General features: G+C 46.3%; 1 protein-coding gene across 1 annotated transcript in view; it reads left to right on the top strand.

Annotated features, from left to right (window-relative positions):
* The window catches only part of ABCA12 (ATP binding cassette subfamily A member 12), a 158,325-nt gene that overhangs the window by 103,201 nt on the left and 33,361 nt on the right, over positions 1 to 21,763 (top strand). Inside the window, exons 22-29 of the mRNA XM_075319698.1 lie at positions 724 to 901; positions 4,504 to 4,619; positions 4,710 to 4,881; positions 12,945 to 13,198; positions 17,478 to 17,691; positions 17,934 to 18,043; positions 18,129 to 18,279; positions 19,407 to 19,541. Of these exons, the coding sequence (XP_075175813.1) occupies positions 724 to 901; positions 4,504 to 4,619; positions 4,710 to 4,881; positions 12,945 to 13,198; positions 17,478 to 17,691; positions 17,934 to 18,043; positions 18,129 to 18,279; positions 19,407 to 19,541 (1,330 nt within the window). The remainder of the gene's footprint in view (positions 1 to 723; positions 902 to 4,503; positions 4,620 to 4,709; positions 4,882 to 12,944; positions 13,199 to 17,477; positions 17,692 to 17,933; positions 18,044 to 18,128; positions 18,280 to 19,406; positions 19,542 to 21,763) is intronic.

Below are 21,763 nucleotides of genomic sequence, written 5' to 3' on the forward strand. Positions count from 1 at the left end.
ATTTCATACTAAATAGTTGAAAGTCAAATTTATGTATGAGATAGCCAAGATGATTGTATGGAAAATGAAGGTAGTCTGACCCTCAAAGCTGTAGTAGATGGTGAGATATGGAGCCTGAAAGTAAAAAGTTCAAAACATTGTTACCCCTTTGCTCATCAGTGTAACTGTATCAGCTAGTTGCCCATAAATACAAGTATATGGAGTAAATGATATACACATATATTCACTACATAGTATATTACTATTATAAACTCCATGGAGCATGGCAGTTCAATGGTTAGTTAATTAGGGATGGCAAAATAATTTTTTCTCTGTCATTTTGTGGTTAGTGAAAGGCATAGCTCAGAGAAGCATCTGGGAGCGAAGCTTGCATGCAAACATTTCAGCTTCCCACAAAATATATTGCCGTCTTTTATGTAGCCTCATACTCCTCTGGGAATCCAGATTTCTAGAAATTCTTCTTTCTGTTAGGACTTTAATACGTTTCTGGGTATTATGGTCACACTCATAATTTAAAAGCCGTGCCACAGTAATGCAGAAGATGTATTTACCTGTCTGGTTTTCTAGGCACTATTATTTATCTCTTTAACAACTGTGTAGCAGTCCTTTCTGTATTTTTATTCATAAGTAATAGTGAAGAAATGAAGGAGCTGGAGAACTGTACAGCTCCCATCTGCTGAATGCAAGATCCCACCTTAGAGACTCATTCTTCTCGCTTCGCAGGACCACTATCTTGGTGAATACGCTGGTGGCACTCTCTATTTTGGTTGGCTACTCCATCACCACTGCAAGTTTTGTCACCTACGTAGTGAAAGAATATGACAATGGGTCGAAGAGGTTACAGCACATTGCCGGCATCGGGGAAGTCTGCTATTGGCTGACAAATTTTCTTTACGACTTGGTAAATATACATACATATATACTCTAAATCTAAATATATAGCTAAAATATGCTTAAATATATATGTACTACTTTGGATTCACTATTTTACTACTTTCAAACCTGTTTACTCTACGGAATGTAAAATCTATGGAAATTTTTTTACCGTTCTGACTTTAGCAACCTGAAAAGTGAAAGGCTAGCAGTCTCGTCCTGCACACATAGTGTAATGTTTGGAAAGCAAATATGAATATTTAATAGAAATCATCTGAGCACCTCAGACAACCGCCTTAAACCCTCGTTTAAGAAAGTTAAGCTGCATCCAATGCCAAGTCAAATGTCTCCAGTCACCCAGCTCTGTCTGCGCCGCTGTAGCTACATTGCTTGTCTCTTACACCTCATTAACCCTAATAGGCCCAGTCACCGCCAAAACTCCATGACCGACCTTGTAGTTGGCAGTGACAGGGTATATCACTAAGAAGATCAGTGAAGGACAGGTCCTGCCATTTGTCATGTGTTTGTCACTACACTTTATGAACTGGAGGCTGTAATCTGCTGACGGAGCATCTTGGAGGCACAAAAATAAAAATGAAGTTATGAGGAACAGAAGCAGTTCACGCTCGGCCATGTGTGTGGCACATCATTTTTAGGAACTGTCGGATTTATACAATTAAAGGCAAAAGGTTTTATGAAAATCAAATCCATGGTATATAAAGTTTGCGTGAAACAAGAGCACGTTCTGTGACTTTGAAAACGACTTATGTCAGATACATTTCTATATCACTTTATTTTGGTAACTCTTACAAAATTCTATATTTTCGTGCAAGTTAGTTATTAAAATATTTTGTAGTTTTTTCTTTTCATGGAATAGAAAGAAAAAAACTTGAATAACAACGGAAAGTCCTGAGTAAATATTAGCAGCGAGAAATGAGTTCCCAGTGAAAAATTAATTTAGTAAATTCAAACTTCACACAGGAAGAATATTATTATAAAAGATTAACAAAATTAGATATTTAAAGTTGCTTTTCAGGATTAGGAAAATTGGTTTAATTTTATTTTACACAAACTGCACCATTATGGTTCATTGATTGTATCTAAGCACAACTCCATGCACTTGAATGTGGATTATCCAGTCACAATCCATAGTGTTTATGTAAACCTATGCATCAAATTAACATACAGTCTAATTAAGTCTCAGATATAATAAGACACAGTCTAAAGCTGGTGTCACACATAACGATGACGACAACGACGTCGCTGCTACGTCACCATTTTCTGTGACGTTGCAGCGACGTCCCGTCGCTGTCGCTGTGTATGACATCCAGCAACGACCTGGCCCCTGCTGTGAGGTCGCCGGTCGTTGCTGAATGTCCAGCTTCATTTTTTGGTCGTCACTCTCCCGCTGTGACACACACATCGCTGTGTGTGACAGCGAGAGAGCGACGAAATGAAGCGATCAGGAGCCGGCACTGGCAGCTGCGGTAAGCTGTAACCAGCGTAAACATCGGGTAACCAAGAGAAGACCTTTCCCTGGTTACCCGATGTTTACGCTGGTTACCAGCCTCCGCTCTTGCTGCCAGTGCCGGCTCCTGCACTGTGACATGTGGCTGCAGTACGCATCGGGTAATTAACCCGATGTATACTGTAGCAAGGAGAGCAAGGAGCCAGCGCTAAGCAGTGCGCGCGGCTCCCTGCTCTCTGCACTGTGACATGTAGCTGCAGCACACATCGGGTTAATTAACCCGATGTGTGCTGCAGGAGAGCAAGGAGCCAGCGCTAAGCGCGGCTCCCTGCTCTCTGAACTGTGACATGTAGCTGCAGCACACATCGGGTTAATTAACCCGATGTGTGCTGCAGGAGAGCAAGGAGCCACCGCTAAGCGCGGCTCCCTGCTCTCTGAACATGTAGCACAGCGACGTTATGATCGCTGCTTCTGCTGTGTTTGACAGCTAAGCAGCGATCATAACAGCGACTTACAAGGTCGCTGTTACGTCACCGAAAATGGTGACGTAACAGCGACGTCGTTGTCGCTGTCGTTTAGTGTGACACCAGCTTAAGTCAGATATTGTCTATAGGTAAAATTTCCGTTGCTTTTATATTCTTATCAGTACAGTACGCATGTCACGGGGTGGTTGAGCTAACTTGGAACAGGGGCACCTACACTGGCCCTAGGGCTAGCATCGCCCTAGCTGTCCCTGTTCCCAAAGATACGTCTAATGGTGACAATGTTTGGACCGCCTTCCTAACCCTAGCTCCTAAATAGCCCTGGTCTATGCCCCCTCTCCCCCACTCCCGGGGAGGGCCAGGACAGGAATGGTTTTATCCCACAGACATAGAGACACAGTGAAAAACCAAAACTCAAACTCACTGCACACACATACAGAGGTAAGACAATATGAGCTCAGCAGGAAATAAAGAACAGGGAGGAAATTAACAGGCGAGATTATTTCCACAACACACCAAATAACGCACAGGAGATCATCAGAACAGGTTCACCACAGTACAAGGACTAATATTGCAAAATGAAGCTATAACCAGAGTGGAGGAACAGACTCCACCATCTTTTAAAGGGAGGAGGCAGCTGTGATAGGTATCCAGTAACCTGTGACCCTAGCAGTAGTCCACAGGCTAACAGAAATGAACTCCTACTAGACTGATCACTAATAAGCACAAAACTGGTTGATGCCCAAGTCTGACTGTGCAACTCAAAAGCATTAGGTGGCATCTCAGACTCTGCAGTGTGAACAGGGTCAGAAGTCGCCATGACACTCGGTGAGTTTAGAGCTGAACACTGTGTGACAACACAAATACTAAGGCTCAATGGACTAAGAGCCCATTTACACTGCCTGATAGCGACTGGTAAGTAATCGCCAATCAACTACATGCAAGCCAATAAGCGGTCAATTATTGGCCTGTATAGATAGGATAACCATGACTTTCTGTGCATGGAACAATCATTAACATGATCATTCTGTGCACAAAGAACTTAATGTTCTCGGCAGCACATCTTATGTTTACACATGACAATGTGCTTCCCAGAATGATGATTTGTAAGCTTGCTTAGAGATCAATAGACCCAGCAAACAAGTGTTTTATGGATCCTTTCTTGGGTGTGCAACTTATCCTTTTTCAAATGAATGGAGCTGTGCTGAGATACAATCAATAAAGAAGTTGCAATTTGTAGGAAAAAAAATAAAAACAATTTTAGTAATCATGAGCGAACTGATTCAGGAAAACAGAAAACCTATTTTTGTTACTTAGGATAATCCAATTCAAAGGGTATTTTTCACAAGAGAGACCCTTTCTTATTAGGATTTCTAGCTAAAAGAGGTTAGAGGATGGGTCTGTAGTAACTACTTGGCCCCTTGTATTTGGGTTGGGGCAACCAAAAGGGGCAACCCGACCCATCACCACACCCGTACCAAAATTAATGACGGCCAGGCTATCAATCACCTTACTGATGTAGCAATACCAGATCTTAGCAATCACGTGAACATGCAGGAACCAGCAAAGCCCCCGCTCTGGAGTTGCGGGGATTCCCTATCCTAGGGTTAAATGCTTTTGTAGATAATATCAGATTGTATATATGTTACTAACAAACAACCTATACATTTTTTTATTTAGACAATCTACTTCATACCAGTTGCACTTTCTTTAGCGATGATAGCAGCTTTTAAACTACCGGCGTTCTATGACTTTCCCAACCTAGGAGCGGTGTCAATACTATTCATTTTGTTTGGGTAAGTTAACAGCCTTTGGGAGAGCTCATAAAAGTTTCCTTATCTCCGAAATGGGAGGGCTAACATCTTTCTTTTTTTTCTATCTTTCAGTTATGCAACGTTCTCATGGATGTACTTGATAGCAGGAACCTTTAAGAATCCCGGAATGGCTTTCATTTCCTATGTCTGTATCAACCTGTTCATTGGCATCAATACCATCATCTCTTCTTCTGTAGTTTATATGCTCACTCAACAAAAAAGTGCAAGTGACAGTGATTTCAAGGTATTTACCACATAATCCTTCATCAAACTATACAGAATAGATAACTGGACTAGGATACTTTAGTGTGTTCTTGATGTTGGGATCATCTGTGGAAAGAAATAGCATAAAAAAGGAAGATGACCTAGGATCGTTTTTTAAGACTATAACTACATTCCCAAGATAGAGATTTTTCCAATGCTGGATCAATACATACAATTATGGCTAACTATGCATCCAATGACACACAGTAAAATACAGTCTATAGGTAAAGTGCTCTTCCAGCTTTTTACTTCTTATCAGTACAGTACAAGAAGACCAAAGCCATATGGCCTAGTAGCCTTTTAATACTGCCCGCTGGCGGCTGGTAAAGGGCCACTGATTAGCCACATGCAAGTCAATCCGCGGCTGTGTAATGGCATGTATAGACAGGCCAAACCTTTCAGTACGATGACCCTTACAACCTGGAACTTTAAGCTTACATTTCTGTGTAAGAAAAATGTTGCCTATTAGGGCGGCGTCACACGCTATGATATATCGGGCGATATGTCGTCGGGGTCACGGATACCGTGACGCACATCCAGCATTGTTAAAGATATCGTAGCATGTGACAGCTACGAATGACTGTGAACGAGCAAAAATACTCACCTTATCGTTGCTCGTTGACACGTCGTTCATTTTCATAAAGTCGTTCCTCCTGCGCGCCAGTTGTTCGTCGTTCCCGAGGCAGCACACATCGCTACGTGTGACACCCTGGGAACGACAAACACAGCTTACCTGCGTCCCGCCGGCAATGCGGAAGGAAGGAGGTGGGCGGGATGTTACGTCCCGCTCATCTCCACCTCTCCGCTTCTATTGGGCGGCCGCTGTGTGACGTCGCTGTGACGTCGAACGTCCCTCCCCCTTCAGGAAGAGGATATTCACCGCCCACAGCGAGGTCATTTGGGAGGTAAGTACGTGTGACGGTGGTAAACGACTTTGTGCGCCACGGGCAACAAATTGCCCGTGACGCACAAATGACGGGGCGGGTGCGATCGCTCATGCGATCGCACAATAAATCGTCCCGTGTAACGCCGCCCTTAGGCGGCTTTTGGGAATTGATATATTCCTGGCTGTCTTGCTTAAAGTGTAACCTTCTTTTTAATTTTTATTTCATAAATCAATAGTACACATGATAATAAGCAGCTTTGTAATATATCTTTTCTGAGAAATCTGCTTCTTTCTCTGCCAGAATTGATCAGTCATTATCAAAATTGTCAATTCTGAGGTCAAATCTGTATTCAGTGAAGACTTTCCCATTACTGAGATAGGAGATAGCAGATGGTGCTGAGAAAATGATGGGAGGAGCTAGTGACAGAGGGTGGAGCTACATGCAGAGGGAGGGGCTAGATATAGAGCTCAGCCCCCTCCCACCTCATAATTGAGAATTGTGATAATGACTGATCAATTCTGGCAGTGAAAGAAGCAGATTTGTCTAACAAAATATAATACAAAGTTGCTTATTTTCATGTGTACTATTGATTTATGAAATAAAAATTAAAACAAAGGAAATACTTTAAGAGGGATCTCTGAGAATAGAAAAAAAATAACGGAAGGAAATATAAATAAATTCATGAATACACTTTTAATTTGCAAATGACAATTGTTTTGTGAATAGAGGTAATCACTATAGAATTATAATGGCTGCCACCTAACAATGACAGAAACCTGTCCTAGACTGTTAGGACAGATGCCTGTGAGCATGTGCAGTAGGAAGCTCCACTGCTGTGACCTACAGATAGTTAGGGTGTGTGTCCACATAGTAGATTTATGTGCATATTTTCTGCACACAAAACTGCATGTTTTGGCAGGAAAAATGCATCAGAAAAAAAATGCTCGTTTTTTTCCAGCATTTTCCATTTGTTTTTTTTAGCCATGACAATCGTGGGGGTTCAGGCACTGTAATCCCACGATCGCCGGTGGGTCTCTGGTTGATGTTACAGCTGAGATCTGGCTCTCACTGCCCGGAGCGGTGCCCGGTCATCAATGCGATTACAGCATTCAAGATGCAGGGAGAGGAATCGCTTACCTCTCCCTGGCGATCGGGTCCCTGTAATGCGATCACAGGGAACCGATCGCTGCCATGAGCTGAGCACGAATTAGCAATGAGATAAACCACTAGGGGCACACTCACAGGTAAATCATGGTCAATCAATACATATATAATAATAGCACTACGGCAAAACAACTCCTCATGTGCATGATCTTATCATAATTAATATTGTATTCAGATATACTGCCATAGTACACACTAGTAATATAGTCTATAGTTGGGTAGCTATTAAAAGCAGTAACTTATATGTTACCCTGATTAGTCAAGAGAGTAACCTTACCTAAAAAATAGGAATGAATCACTCCATTGAGCTATACAGCATACAAACCAGATACATATTACAACAACTCCGCCCTCACTACATATAGATCGCTCTGCTGGAATAGTAATACAAGTAGGAAATACACATTACTTGATTGACCAGATAGCCTGGGGCGTTCCAGTTCCCAACGCGCATTTCGACATGCCATCTTTTTCAAGGGATGTCAAGGAAAAAGAAGCAATATATGCACAGCAATTCAGGATTCTCATAGACTTTGTAGGGATGCGTTTTTCCTTGCAATATTGATTAAAATCTGCAAGAAAAAAGCGACAAAAATGCAATGTGTGCACATAGCTTTATATTTTTATTCAGCTAGACAGGGCACACTGAAGTGTGAGCACCCTCGTGTTACCTCAGCACCTCTGGTATTTTCAGTAGTATCAGTGCAGCACATCTTCTTACATATAAAGGAGGGTGGCGCTTCCTACTGCACATGCTCACTAGCCCCTGTCGTAACATTGTGGGACAGGTTTCCCTCAGTGAAACAAGGCGGTGGCCATTTTAATTGCCTCTCTAGAAAAAAGAATTGTGATTTGCGAATTAAATGTATTTAGGAACTTTTTTATATTTACATTTCCTGTAGTTGTTTACTTTTTTCTATTCCAGGGGAATCCCTTTAATTTACTGATCTCTCCTTTTGCTAACATGATTTTAGAATATTTTAAGTAATATACCTGAAAACTGGAGGACCCCTTTAATATAGCCATGAGGAACTCCTAAGAAGCTTTTGCATCTTGAGAAATAATTCTAGCACAGAAGAATTGGTTGGGACACTTTCACTGCTTTATAAACATAATCACAGAATAAAAAATGCATGTATGATGAATTCAAGTATTCAAGAGAGGGGCTTGGTGTGCCATATGTCGCGGGCGGAGGGGTTGGGAACGCCGCTCGCCTGGGAATCGCTGGCGCTCGGGTCCGGTGCTTCTGCTCCTCGGTGGCTCGAGCACGGGGCCGGACTCCTCGCCCACGAGTGAAAAGGGGAGGTTTGTGGTGGGATGTCGGTTGTGACGCCACCCACGGGTTGTGGTGACGGTGGGCACCACAGCTGCTGGTGACGGGGGATCCCGGGAGCGATGGCGGAGAGCAGCTGAGGTGTTTACCCCGCGGGTGCAATGTTGCGATGCAGCGCAGTGCCGAATGGCACTGTTGTCCTCACTCAGACACAGAAGGACAGAGTCTCTGGTAAACCAAACGGCTGGATGGACGGGGCCCACAGCCGGCTGCGGTGTTCTCACTCTCCCCTGACGGGTTGATGGTGGCTGTCGTTTCCTGCACCTATGTATGTGTATTTGACTCCTATGGCTTCCCATGGGTAGTCCGCTCCCCGGCGTGTACGTGTCGGGAGAGCCCAGTTGCCCGCAGGCGCTGACCCTTTGATCTCTGGTCCTTGGCGGTGGCTCTTATCCGGACGGGTTGGGCTGTTGCCTTCTGACGGGACTTGGTTGGGAATGAACCCCTGAGGTCCAGACTGTAATCAGAGAATTTGACCTTTTCGGCAGCTCCTAGCCTAGTCGGGGTCTGAGTACCCTGCCTTGGTTCTTGGCTTCAATCTGCTCCCCGGTTCGGTACCGGTGGGCCATCGCCCGACCCCAGTCCTACGGTTCCGCTGACCTCCACCAACTCCTGCAGACGGCCACCACCGTCTGCCGACCTTGCTGATCGTGCCTGGGCTCCAACCCAGACACACACAGTTCTTACTCCTCACACCTCCACTCTCAACTCCTCAACCAAACTAACTCACTGCTTTTTCCCGCCTCCAGGCCTGTGAACTCCTCAGTGGGTTGGGTCAACCGCCTGGCTCCGCCCCACCTGATGTGGACATCAAGCCTGGAGGGTGGCAACAAGGATTTTGTTGACTGGTGTCACCTAACCAGGGGAGGGTGTGTGTGTGTGTGTGTTATACTGTGACCCCTGGGGGTCCAGGGCGTCACACTCCCCCTTGTAAAACGCATACCGTCCGCGGGCTGCCCGTTCATCACCGGTTTTATTTAGGTATGTTACTTTAAACGTTACCAACGGTAATAAAAACATTTTTAATAACAATGGACGGGTCCCAGTTCTTTCGCTTTCTTTCCCAAACAACCTAAACCTTGATGCTGCCCCTAAGAAGTGGGCAGCACCCATTTTCCCCAGTCCAGAAAACAGAAACCTGGTTCAGGTTGCCCAAGCGGGAACGGGTACGGTGTCTCGCACCCGGTTGTCATTCAGGGGGCCCCACGTCCAGGGGGACCCCTGACCCCGGAGGATGGTCACCGGTCCTGGTGGTGACTGGACCCCAGCCTGATCTGCTGCGGGTCCTTCCTCCAACCTGCCTCTCCAGGGGCGGTTAACGGGACTCCTGCCCGGAATTATTTACAAACCCACAAGTTCGTGGGTGGCCTGCAAGTTCTCGGCCATGTTCATGAGCAGTTTCTGATGTGGGCAAGGGCTTTTAAGGAAAACACATGACTTAGGGTCCCAATGGGGACGGACTCTTCATAGCCAACGGGCTACCACACTGTAGGTCCCAACGGGGGACAACTGTCTGTTGCAACGGGGTAGCGCTGCCTTCATTTGAGGTCACCTTCCTCATACTCCTCCAGTTCCACATCCGGACGGTACGGTGGGGAGGGGACTGGGTCCGCCTCGGGACACTGCGGCTTTCTCTCTCCTTCACATCAAGGGCGAACCAGCCCCTCTCCCCGCAGTGCCGGGTGTATGTCACCAGGTCACCCGGTTGCAGGTCACGGCCAGGGTGGCCCGTCGGAAGATGGGAGTTCACGTCTCTGCGGACCACAAAGATTTCGGCCTCCAGGCCCGGCTCATAAATGAACCCATATCCTCGCTGGGGATCGAACCGCCTGACCTGGCCCTCGTAGATCGGTCCCCGCACCAGGTAGGTGGCGTTCCGGAGCTTGTCTTTTTCACGGATTGTGCGGGCCAGCACAGCGGCTTTCTCCTTCTCCTGGGCCTCAATTTCCCGGCCCATCGGGTTTGGCTGCCGCTCCCAAAATGGCTGCTCCTTCCTCGCGGGGGTCGAGCCCAGCAGACACTCCCCGGTGCTGGCCACGACCGGCACTATCTGGGTTGGGGAGCACCGCTGTGTCGCGGCCTGTCATGCTGCCTTGCAGCTACAACCCTCCACGGCCTCGGCCGAGGCCTGGAGCTTGGGAGCAGCCAGCCGCACCTTCCGGACCCTTTTCGGGTTAGCATCCACTACGCTGCTGGCTGGGTGGACTGCCGGGGCCTTTTCGGGTGTGGCCACCCCCGGGCTTGACGGTTCCCCATGGGGAGCGAGCACCTTCCAGGGTAGCAGGATCGGTGCCGGCCGGGCAAGCGGTCGTCCGCGGGCAGCGTCCCCGGGCGGGTCTTCACAGGCGGGTGCGGTGATATCTGCTGCCGGCTTCGGGGGCAATGGCCCAACTGGCGGGTCAGTGACGACCGATACGGGCTGTGGGGGACACAGCAAGGTGAACGGGAGCAGACGGGCCCATCAGCCGCAGCGACCGGTCCCTCCAGGACACAGGGGCGTGGGTCACTTACCCGCTCTTCCAACTCTGCCTCCGCCTCACGGGCCCGCACGGCCGCCACCACTTCCGCCATTTCAGCCTCCCATCCTTGTATCAGAAGCTGGATTCGGGTCTGCAGCCTGTGGCTTAGCTGCGCCACCCGGGCTTCCACCCACGCTGTTCCGGGTGTGGGTTTGCTTGACAGGGCGGACATCCTGCTTGCTCGGCTTCCAGGAACAATACGGATGGCAGAGTCCTGGTGTCCCTGCCCTTTATCCCTTCGGTTACATCAGGCAGGCCTTCACCTGCCCCCCCTTGGTTCTCTCTGACACCTCCTTTCTCTGGGGGGGGGGCTTCACTTTCGCGCCTTCCCTGCTCGGGGAAGACGACTCAAGCAGGAACGTTCGCGCCCAAGATAGCGGATTTTCAAATTTTTCGTCCGGACACCGCCAGCGGGGACTGCAAGGCGCACTTCTACTGGTACGTAGACGGGTAGGATCCTGTTCACAGCGCCAAGTTGTCGCGGGCAGAGGGGTTGGGAACGCCGCTCGCCTGGGAATCGTTGGCGCTCGAGTCCGGTGCTTCTGCTCCTCGGTGGCTCGAGCACGGGGCCAGACCCGGGGGCTTGAGCAGCGCCTTCTCGCCCACGAGTGAAAAGGGGAGGTTTGTGGTGGGATGTCGGTCGTGACGCCACCCACGAGCTGTGGTGACGGTGGGCACCACCGCTGCTGGTGACGGGGGATCCCAGGAGCGATGGCGGAGAGCAGCTGAGGTGTTGACCCCTCTGTGGGTAGGGGCTGTTGGTCCCGGGGCCCCAGTTGGGGGAAGGTAGAGGTAGGAAGGAGGGTATAGGTGCAGGTGCCGGTGTGGGGAGGCAGCGTGGGCGCGGGTGCAATGTTGCGATGCAGCGAGGTACCGGATGGCACTGTTGTACTCACTCAGATACAGAAGGACAGAGTCTCTGGTAAACCAAACGGCTGGATGGACGGGGCCCACAGCCGGCTGCGGTGTTCTCACTCTCCCCGGATGGGTTGATGGTGGCTGTCATTTCCTGCACCTATGTATGTGTATTTGACTCCTATGGCTTCCCACGGGTAGTCCGCTCCCCGGCGTGTACTTGTCGGGAGAGCCCGGTTGCCCGCAGGCGCTGGCCCTTGGATCTCTGGCCCTTGGCGGTGGCTCTTATCCGGACGGGTTGGGCTGTTGCCTTCTGACGGGACTTGGTTGGGAATGAACCCCTGAGGTCCAGACTGTAATCAGAGAATTTGACCTTTTCGGCGGCTCCTAGCCTAGTCGGGGTCTGAGTACCCTGCCTTGGTGCTTGGCTTCAATTTGCTCCCCAGTTCGGTACCGGTGGGCCACCGCCAGACCACAGTCCAACGGTTCCGCTGACCTCCACCTACTCCTGCAGATGGCCACCACCGTCTGCCGACCTTGCTGATTGTGCCTGGGCTCCAACCCAGACACACACAGTTCTTAAGCCCCCTGCACACACAGAGATAAATCTTTGGCAGATCTGTGGTTGCAGTGAAATCATGGACATATTGTTCCATTTGTACACAGCCACAAACCTGGCACTGATTGTCCACAATTTCACTGCAACCACAGATCTGCCGCAGATTTATCTGTGTGTGACAGGGCCTTTACTCCTCACACCTCCACTCTCAACTCCTCAACTGAACTGACTCACTGCTTTTTCCCGCCTCCAGGCCTGTGAACTCCTCAGTGGGTGGGGTCAACCGCCTGGCTCCGCCCCACCTGGTGTGGACATCAAGCCTGGAGGGTGGCAACAAGGATTTTGTTGACTGGTGTCACCTAACCAGGGGAGGGGGTGTGTGTGTGTTATAGTGTGACCCCTGGGGGTCCAGGGCGTCACACATACTCGGCATTGGCGTTACTCTTTGACCAATGCTGTGCAGTGCAGCTCCATTGATTGGATACATCCAGCCTCCTGAGTTAATACCTGATTGATGGGGGTGCCGGAGGTCAGATACCCACTGATCCCTTATTGAAGGCTTACTTATAGGTCATCAATATGACTGGATAATCCCTGAATAGAAAGGAGCTGGCTTACAAATGTAAAAAGGAAAAAAAGTTTTTGTCTTTTATGATTTACACTATATTGTTTTTCATGTCTTTCTTAGCCCTTGTATCTATAACAGTCTTTTTTTGTTATTTACAGAGTCTAAATGAAACCTATAATACCCTCATAAATGTTTTTAAGATCTTCCCTCAATTCTGCTTTGGATATGGGTTGATTGCACTTTCACAACAACAAGCCATAACAGATCAATTAGAGATCTTTGGAAATTATGACAAGGCGGATGTTTTTGGAATGAATATTTTGGGCTATATGTATGTAGCCATGGTCGTCCAAGGAACGTTCTGCTTCATTTTACGATTACTGATTAGTGATGGCATTATCTACGGTATAAAGTAAGTATCTATAATGAGGGTACACACATTAAAACAGACCTGTTTCCAGATAAGTGGATCCCTAAGGGTGCTTTTACACATCCGGCATTTTGCTGCTTTGCCGGATTCGTCACACTCCAGTACAGTTCAATACAGTACAATGGCATTGCGGGAAGCTCCGGTCACAAGCTGTCATGTGACCGGAGCTTGCCGGGATGCCATTGTACAGTATTGCACTGTACTGGAGTGTGACGGAACCGGCAAAGCGGCAAAATGCCAGATGTGTGAAAGTACCCTTAGAAGCCGTGAGGCTGGTGTACTTGTTTTGAAATTAGTGTAAAGTATTTCAGAGGCCGTGATATTAGCCTTAATATTTCCTCTACCACCAACATTGCTCATAAGGTGAATGTGGTGACAGAGGTAGATGTTGATGGAACAGATCCAGATGTAACTATCAGAAGATTTCAATGTAATCTCTACCCACATAATCAGACTGACAGCTCCTCAGTGTCCCTCGTCCCCGATGCTGCGGAGATATTACACTGCTCTTTACAAGCTGCAGGTGTCATTCAGACAAGACTGAATATACATGTATTCATAAGCTCTCTGTTTAGCCGGACTCATAAAATTCTCTTTTTAATATCATGCCTACACAGCCATTCTGACATGAATTTTTAAGGTAAGTGAGCCAGCCTAACCAGGTCTAAAAGATCCATTTACTAATATATGTAATACAGTTCAGCAAACTGAACTTTAAAGTTCAGTGTTCGTACTGAACAAAGACAGTGTTCGAGTTCGGAGTTCAGGTGCTTTACGTATTCTAACCACTTGAGTGAGCTTTGCTGTTCTCACGTACACTCGGTGCTCAGCCAAGTGCGAGCCACTTGGGTTTTAATGGCTCACACTGAGGATAACAACAGCGTGACTTGATGTGGTGTGTACAAAAAAAAACCAACAATAATCCCACCCTCCATCCCTCGGAAGCGCTCTGTTTTTGGCTGGCTGTACATGGGTGGAGACCTGAACTGCCCAATCAGTGACTTCAGGTGAAGTCTGGGTCCAGAACAAAACGCTATTTAAAGTCCCACTGAACCTGCAGAACATGAACTTCCAAGGGTCCACTCATCTCTAGTATGTAGTTTGTTTGGTAAAAAAATTGTGATTCAGTTGCTTGAATGGGGTTGTGCAGCTTTAGGCTACAAGTCTGCAGTCCCTCTATGTGTCACTCTATATGACTTCCAACATGTGAATCCTCACATTGCGTGCACTATGAAGATTCTCAGGTGCTGGGAGTGGATGGTCATGTGATTAGCATACTTGCGACTGCATTCCAACTAGACTCTATCTGGTCTAGCACAATACACTTGCATGGAGCAAGGCCATGCCCATCTAGCGAGCACATGAACACATGTATACAAATCGTATACTTGGGGTCAGATGACAGCCCGCTCCGGTGCCGAGACCAGACAATTCTCACAGTGTCCAGTGCCCACAATGTGAGGATTCACAAGTTTGCAGACACATAGAGTGACTGCAAACTTGTAGCCTACAGCCGAACTACCCCTTTAAGCTAGGTCTATAAAACAGAATTACAGTGCCTACATGTAGTATTCAACCCCCTGCAGATTTAGCAGGTTTACACATTCGGAAATAACTTGGCATTGTGACATTTGTACTGTAGATCAGCCTGGAAGTGTGAAATGCACTGCAGCAAAAAAGAATGTTATTTCTTGTTTTATTTATTTTTTTTAAATTGTGAAAAGTTTATTCAGAGGGTCATTTATTATTCAACCCCTCAAACCACAAGAATTCTGTTTGGTTCCCCTAAAGTATTAAGAAGTATTTCAGGCACAAAGAACAATGAGCTTCACATGTTTGGATCAATTATCTCTTTTTCCAGCCTTTTCTGACTAATTAAGACCTTCCCCAAACTTGTGAACAGCACTCATACTTGGTCAACATGGGAAAGACAAAGGAGCATTCCAAGGCCATCAGAGACAAGATCGTGGAGGGTCACAAGGCTGGCAAGGGGTACAAAACCCTTTCCAAGGAGTTGGGCCTATGTGTCTCCACTGTTGGGAGCATCATTCAGAAGTGGAAGGCTTATGGAACTACTGTTAGCCTTCCACGGCCTGGACAGCCTTTGAAAGTTTCCACCCGTGCCGAGGCCAGGCTTGTCCGAAGAGTCAAGGCTAACCCAAGGACAACAAGGAAGGAGCTCCGGGAAGATCTCATGGCAGTGGGGACATTGGTTTCAGTCAATACCATAAGTAACGTACTCCACCGCAATGGTCTCCATTCCAGACGAGCCCGTAAGGTACCTTTACTTTCAAAGCGTCATGTCAAGGCTCGTCTACAGTTTGCTCATGATCACTTGGAGGACTCTGAGACAGACTGGTTCAAGGTTCTCTGGTCTGATGAGACCAAGATCGAGATCTTTGGTGCCAACCACACACGTGACGTTTGGAGACTGGATGGCACTGCATACGACCCCAAGAATACCATCCCTACAGTCAAGCATGGTGATGGCAGCATCATACTGTGGGGCTGTTTCTCAGCCAAGGGGCCTGGCCATCTGGTCCGCATCCATGGGAAGATGGATAGCACGGCCTACCTGGAGATTTTGGCCAAGAACCTCCGCCCCTCCATCAAGGATCTTAAGATGGGTCGTCATTTCATCTTCCAACAAGACAACGACCCAAAGCACACAGCCAAGAAAACCAAGGCCTGGTTCAAGAGGGAAAAAATCAAGGTGTTGCAGTGGCCTAGTCAGTCTCCTGACCTTAACCCAATTGAAAACTTGTGGAAGGAGCTCAAGATTAAAGTCCACATGAGACACCCAAAGAACCTAGATAACTTGGAGAAGATCTGCATGGAGGAGTGGGCCAAGATAACTCCAGAGACCTGTGCCAGCCTGATCAGGTCTTATAAAAGACGATTATTAGCTGTAATTGCAAACAAGGGTTATTCCACAAAATATTAAACCTAGGGGTTGAATAATAATTGACCCACACTTTTATGTTGAAAATTTATTAAAATTTAACTGAGCAACATAACTTGTTGGTTTGTAAGATTTATGCATCTGTTAATAAATCCTGCTCTTGTTTGAAGTTTGCAGGCTCTAACTTATTTGAATCTTAACAAACCTGCTAAATCTGCAGGGGGTTGAATACTACTTGTAGGCACTGTATATAGTAAAATTACATGCATTGGTATTTGTTCACATTTGATAAGAGCAAGGTAGATTGCTGACTTGCTATGATACAAAGTATCAATCCAATTTGGGTGGAGAATGGTAATTTCATTGTTGACAGTCATTCGTTCCGTTGACTGGTTGTCTCAACGTCACATTCTATTGCGAATTTCACTATTACTACTTGTTAAATAAAGTATTGTAAATCATAGTAAACAATATAGGGCATAATAAACTATTGTACAGAGTTTTGGATACAATGACCTTCCTACTCCATCTGATATTTTGAGTAGGGACACAAAGAAAAATAGTGTGTCTCATAAGGTAACAACATTTTATAGGTAGCAATCTGAAGGAGTAGGACTAAGGAGCTAGTTTTATATTTATTTTTAGTAAGTTTCTTTCAATGCCTGCCATGTTCTTTAGCCACTGATTTTCTGCTGGAAAACCAAGAGGAGGAAAATAGTTAAAAACTAAAGGGGGCTTTACACGCAACGACATTGCTAACGAGATGTCATTGGGGTCACGGAATTAATGACCCACATCCGGCCTTGTTAGCGACGTCGTTGTGTGTGAAACGCAGGAACGACCGTTAGCGATCAAAAATACTCACCTAATCGTTGATCGTTGACACATCGTTCTAATCCTAAATATCGTTGCTGTAGCAGGATGCAGGTTGTTCATCATTCCTGCGGCAGCATACATCGCTATGTGTGACACCGCAGGAACGAGGAATAACATCGTACCTGTGGCCGCCGGCAATGAGGAAGGAAGAAGGTGGGCGGGATATTACGGCCGCTCCCCTCCACCCCTCCGCTTCTATTGGGCGGTTGCTTAGTGACGCCGCTGTGATGCCGCACGAACTTCCCCCTTAAAGAAGAGATTGTTCGGCGGCCACAGCGACGTCGGTGAAGAGGTAATTGCGTGTGACGCTGCCGTAGCGATATTGTTCGCTACGGCAGCAATCACCCGGTGATGCGCCACCGACACGGACGGGTCCTATCGCTCGCGACATCGCTAGCGATGTCGCAGTGTGTAAAGCCCGCTTTAGATTTGTACTGTTTGTATCACATCTCAGGTTGAATTTACATTTTATTCTTTTTTAAGGACGTTCTTTAAGAAGATTTTCCTGGACAATGAGAGAATTGTAGCAAAGAATCCTGAAGAGGATGAAGATGTAACGGCAGAAAGAATGCGGATTGAGTCTGGCAATGCTAATAGAGATCTTTTGCTCCTGAAAAACCTCACCAAAGTTTTTCATCAAGTCCACAGAAATACGATTGCTGTAAACAACATGACCCTTGGTATTCCACCCGGAGAGGTAAATGGCGACGTTCTAGGCATTGATATACAGTACAATATGCAGTGTACGAGGTAATGCTTGTACTTAATATTTCGGAGATAATTGGATAGTTCATTACTATTTTGAAAAGATTTTTCACAAATGATGAAATAAGTCTCTCTCTTCTATTAACATTTCTAAAATTACTTTGTATTTATATTACCTAACACTAGAACAACCTCCTTACTAATCAATAAATCAATATATTTTTTCCTTGATAGTGTTTTGGGCTCCTTGGTGTGAACGGGGCTGGGAAGACGACAACATTCAAAATGCTGACCGGAGATTTATCACCGTCAAATGGAAACATCCAAATCAGAAATCACATCGGGTACGTGCTGCTTCTGAAATCTTCACCACCATTCCACTATGCTGCCATAAGATTTGTACTGACTGGCTTTTTTGCATCTATCTAGGAATCTGGTGAATGTTTTAGGGTTCAAAAGAGACTGGTCTTCTTTTGGGTACTGTCCACAGGAGGATGCATTGGATGAACTGATGACAGGAGAAGAGCATTTATATTATTATGCCAGAATACACGGCGTTCCAGAAAAAAGACTCAAACATGTAAGCAAGAAGGTTTTTTTTCAGCGTTGCAGTGGTGCTTTTAATGTAAGGTCCCTGAGCCTAGTAATATGCTTACCCAATAGCATCTTCACCTTTTATCGGCGTGGCTCCGGTCCCGTGGTGCAATCCTGTACCAAGAAGCCAGAAGTTACGTCACAAGCTCTCATTACAAGTCTATGAGAGCTAGAATTAGTCCAAACAAAACTCTCATAGACTTATATTGAAAAGTGACTTCCGGCTCCCTCCATGAAACACTGGAGCTGCCAGAAGGTCTCAAACTGCTGGAGACTAGAGAAAGCGGCAGCGATAGAAGGTGAATATGGTAGCATGTGGGTATAAGACAGGGAACTTAGATTAGATGCACCACTCCAGTAAAATAAAAAAACATAAAAAAAAAACAACTGGAGTGGTGCTTTAAATATTAGATTAATTGTCTTTATATACAGAATTGGTTGTCTTATCATTTACTTTTAAGAGTGCCCCACCCTGCCTCCTGGCTTCCTCCTTGCTGTTGGGTTGTGCACTCTTGATTGACCACTGATCAGAACTCTGCTGTCCGATGCTACTATATAAGACAGCGTTGACTCTGTTGTATCGGAAGAGCAAAGGAACAGTGAAGCTGGCCAGCTTCAGAGCAGAGCTTACAAGCAATTGGAAAAAGCTTGTAAGCACTGCATTCCTTACCAAGAAGACCAGCTAGACCGGCCACTGCTGATAGACTATATAAGATAGCTAATATATAAGACAGGGTTGCCTCTATTGTGTCAGAAGTGCAAAGGTACACTGAGTTAGCCAGCTTCAGAGCAGAGCTTACAAACTATTGGAAAAAGCTTGTAAGCACTGCATTCCTTACCAAGAAGACCAGCTAGACCGACCACTGCTGATAGACTGCTATGTGGGCCAGTAACCTAGCCAACAAGCAGTAAAAATAAAAGCAGTACATTGTAAAGTTGCTTGTTCTTACAAGTACTTTGCATTTTAACCATGAAAGAACTTGAGAAGAACCCATTAGGAAAATGGCCCATTCTCTTACATCAAGTGAACCTTCAGTCTAAAAAGGGATTGTGCCTATCAGAGAAGCCCTCTAATACTTACATTCATGTTTTGTTTTGTATTTGATTTCACAGATAACAAATCAACTTCTTCAAAAACTACAACTTGTACAATACAAAGACAGAATTACTGCCAATTACAGCTGCGGCACCAGGAGAAAACTATCTACAGCACTTGCACTTGTTGGAAAGCCATCCATTCTTCTTCTGGTAAATGATTATTTGTATTTCAATAGAGCACTTTAAGGTCAGAGGGTACGGCTATGTTCACACGCAGCATCTTTTTTGTCAGTGCATCTTGAGTGCATCTTAAAATGCCCCAAAAACGCACCACGGCAAAAATGCATCAAAAACGCAATGCATTTTTACCGCGTTTTTGACGTGTTTTTACAGTGTTTTACCCAATGCATTTTTTAAGTCAAATCTATTGACTGGAGGTCTCAAAAACGCAGTAAAAACGCAAAAAGAATTTACATGCTGCATCTTGGCTTCATCTTGAAAAACGCAGCCAAGATGCAGCCAACAAATGATGCCCAGTGTGGACAGCAAAATCAAAAGCTCATAGACTTTACTGGGAGAAGGTAATGCATGCATTTTGGTGCATCTTTGTGACCTCAAAAATGCAGCAAAGATGCCTTGTGTGAACACTTGTACAAACAAGATAGGACATTACAGACTGAAACATAATTCAACACATAGCAAGAGGAGTGAGGGCCCTGCTTACAATCTATGAGGACAGAAAAGGGTAAAATACAGTGCTTGCTATGTATAGTCCAGCCAGAAATACAATAAATGGTAAAATCAAACATTTTTCGTATGCCCTATGCTTTATTTCACTGGTTCTTAACTATAGATACCAAGGAAACAGCTGTGCAACACTACTGCAATAGTTTGGGGTGGATTTTATTAAAGAGGTTGTCCAAGACTTTAATATTGATGACTTATCCTTAAGATGGGTCATCAATATCTGATCATTGGGGTGCGAGACCCGGTATCTCTACCAATCAGATGTTCCCAGTGCATCCGCCGACTGGACTACTTAGTTGCAGAGCTGCACAGCTCCATCAATTGTATAGTGGCCATGTCTGCATACTGTACATCCACCCACTATTCAAATCTATAGGAAGCGAATATGCACTATCAAGTTGCAGACACGATTTTGTTAAAGGAGCTGTGCAGCTCTGAAACTGAGTAGTTCCGGCCAGGAATAGTTGATTGGCGGAGGGTGCTTGGTGTCACACTCCCACCAATCAGAGATCAATCACCTATCGGGAGTACAAGTCATCAATGTTAAAGTCACGGACAACCCCTTTAACTTTGAATAGCCATAGTGCCCTATTCAAGTAGGTGTAGAGCTGTATTGGTGTATATGATGCTTAGTACATCTGTATTCTCTACTTCTCACATAACGAGATTGCTAGCGAGATCGCTGCGGAGTCACAGGTTTTGTGACGTACCAGTGATCTCACCAGCGATCTCGTTATGTGTGACACTAAAGGGTGCTTTACACACTGCGATATCGGTAACGATATATCGTCGGGGTCACGTCGTTAGTGATGCACATCGGGCGCCGTTACCGACATCACAGCGTGTGACACCAAGGAGCGACGATCAACAAGCACAAAAACGTGAAAAATCGTTGCTCGTTGACACGTCGCTCCTTTCCTTAATATCGTTGCTGCTGCAGGTACGATGTTGTTCGTCGTTCCTGCGGCAGTACACATCACTATGTGTGACACCGCAGGAACGACAAACATCTCCTTACCTGCGTCCACTGGCAATGAGGAAGGAAGGAGGTGGGCGGGATGTTACATCCCGCTCATCTCCGACCCTCCTCTGCTATTGGCCGGCCGGTTAGTGACGCCGCAGTGACGTCGCTATGACGCCGAACGCACCTTCCCTTAAGGGAGGGATTGTTCGGCGGTCACAGCGACGTCGCTGACAAGGTATGTGCGTGTGACGCTGCCGTAGCGATAATGTTCACTACGGCAGAGAGCACCAAATGTCGCACGAGCGACGGGGGCAGGTGCTATCGCACTCGACATCGCTAGCAATCGCTAGCGATGTTGCAGCGTGTAAAGCACCCTTAAGCAGCGACCTGGCCCCTGCTGTGAAATCGCTGATCGTTACACACTGTTCTGCTTTATTTTCTTCAAAGCCGATGTCCTGCTGGGCAGGACACATCGCTGTGTTTGACACCTACCAACAACCTCCTATACAGGTCACTCCTAGTTATACAGGTCGCTGATCGTTACTGCGTCGTTGGTAAGGTCTGACTGTGTGACATCTCACCAGCGACCTCCCAGCGACTTACCAGCGATCCTCATCAGGTCGCATCGTTTTCGGGATCACTGGTAAGTCGTTAAATGTGACGGGGACTTTAAGGGATCTAATCTGTATCTGATATTTTTTTTATTATTATTATTCTGTAC

This window comes from Anomaloglossus baeobatrachus, chromosome 7 (genome assembly GCF_048569485.1).
Source record: "Anomaloglossus baeobatrachus isolate aAnoBae1 chromosome 7, aAnoBae1.hap1, whole genome shotgun sequence".
Lineage (NCBI taxonomy): Eukaryota > Metazoa > Chordata > Amphibia > Anura > Aromobatidae > Anomaloglossus > Anomaloglossus baeobatrachus.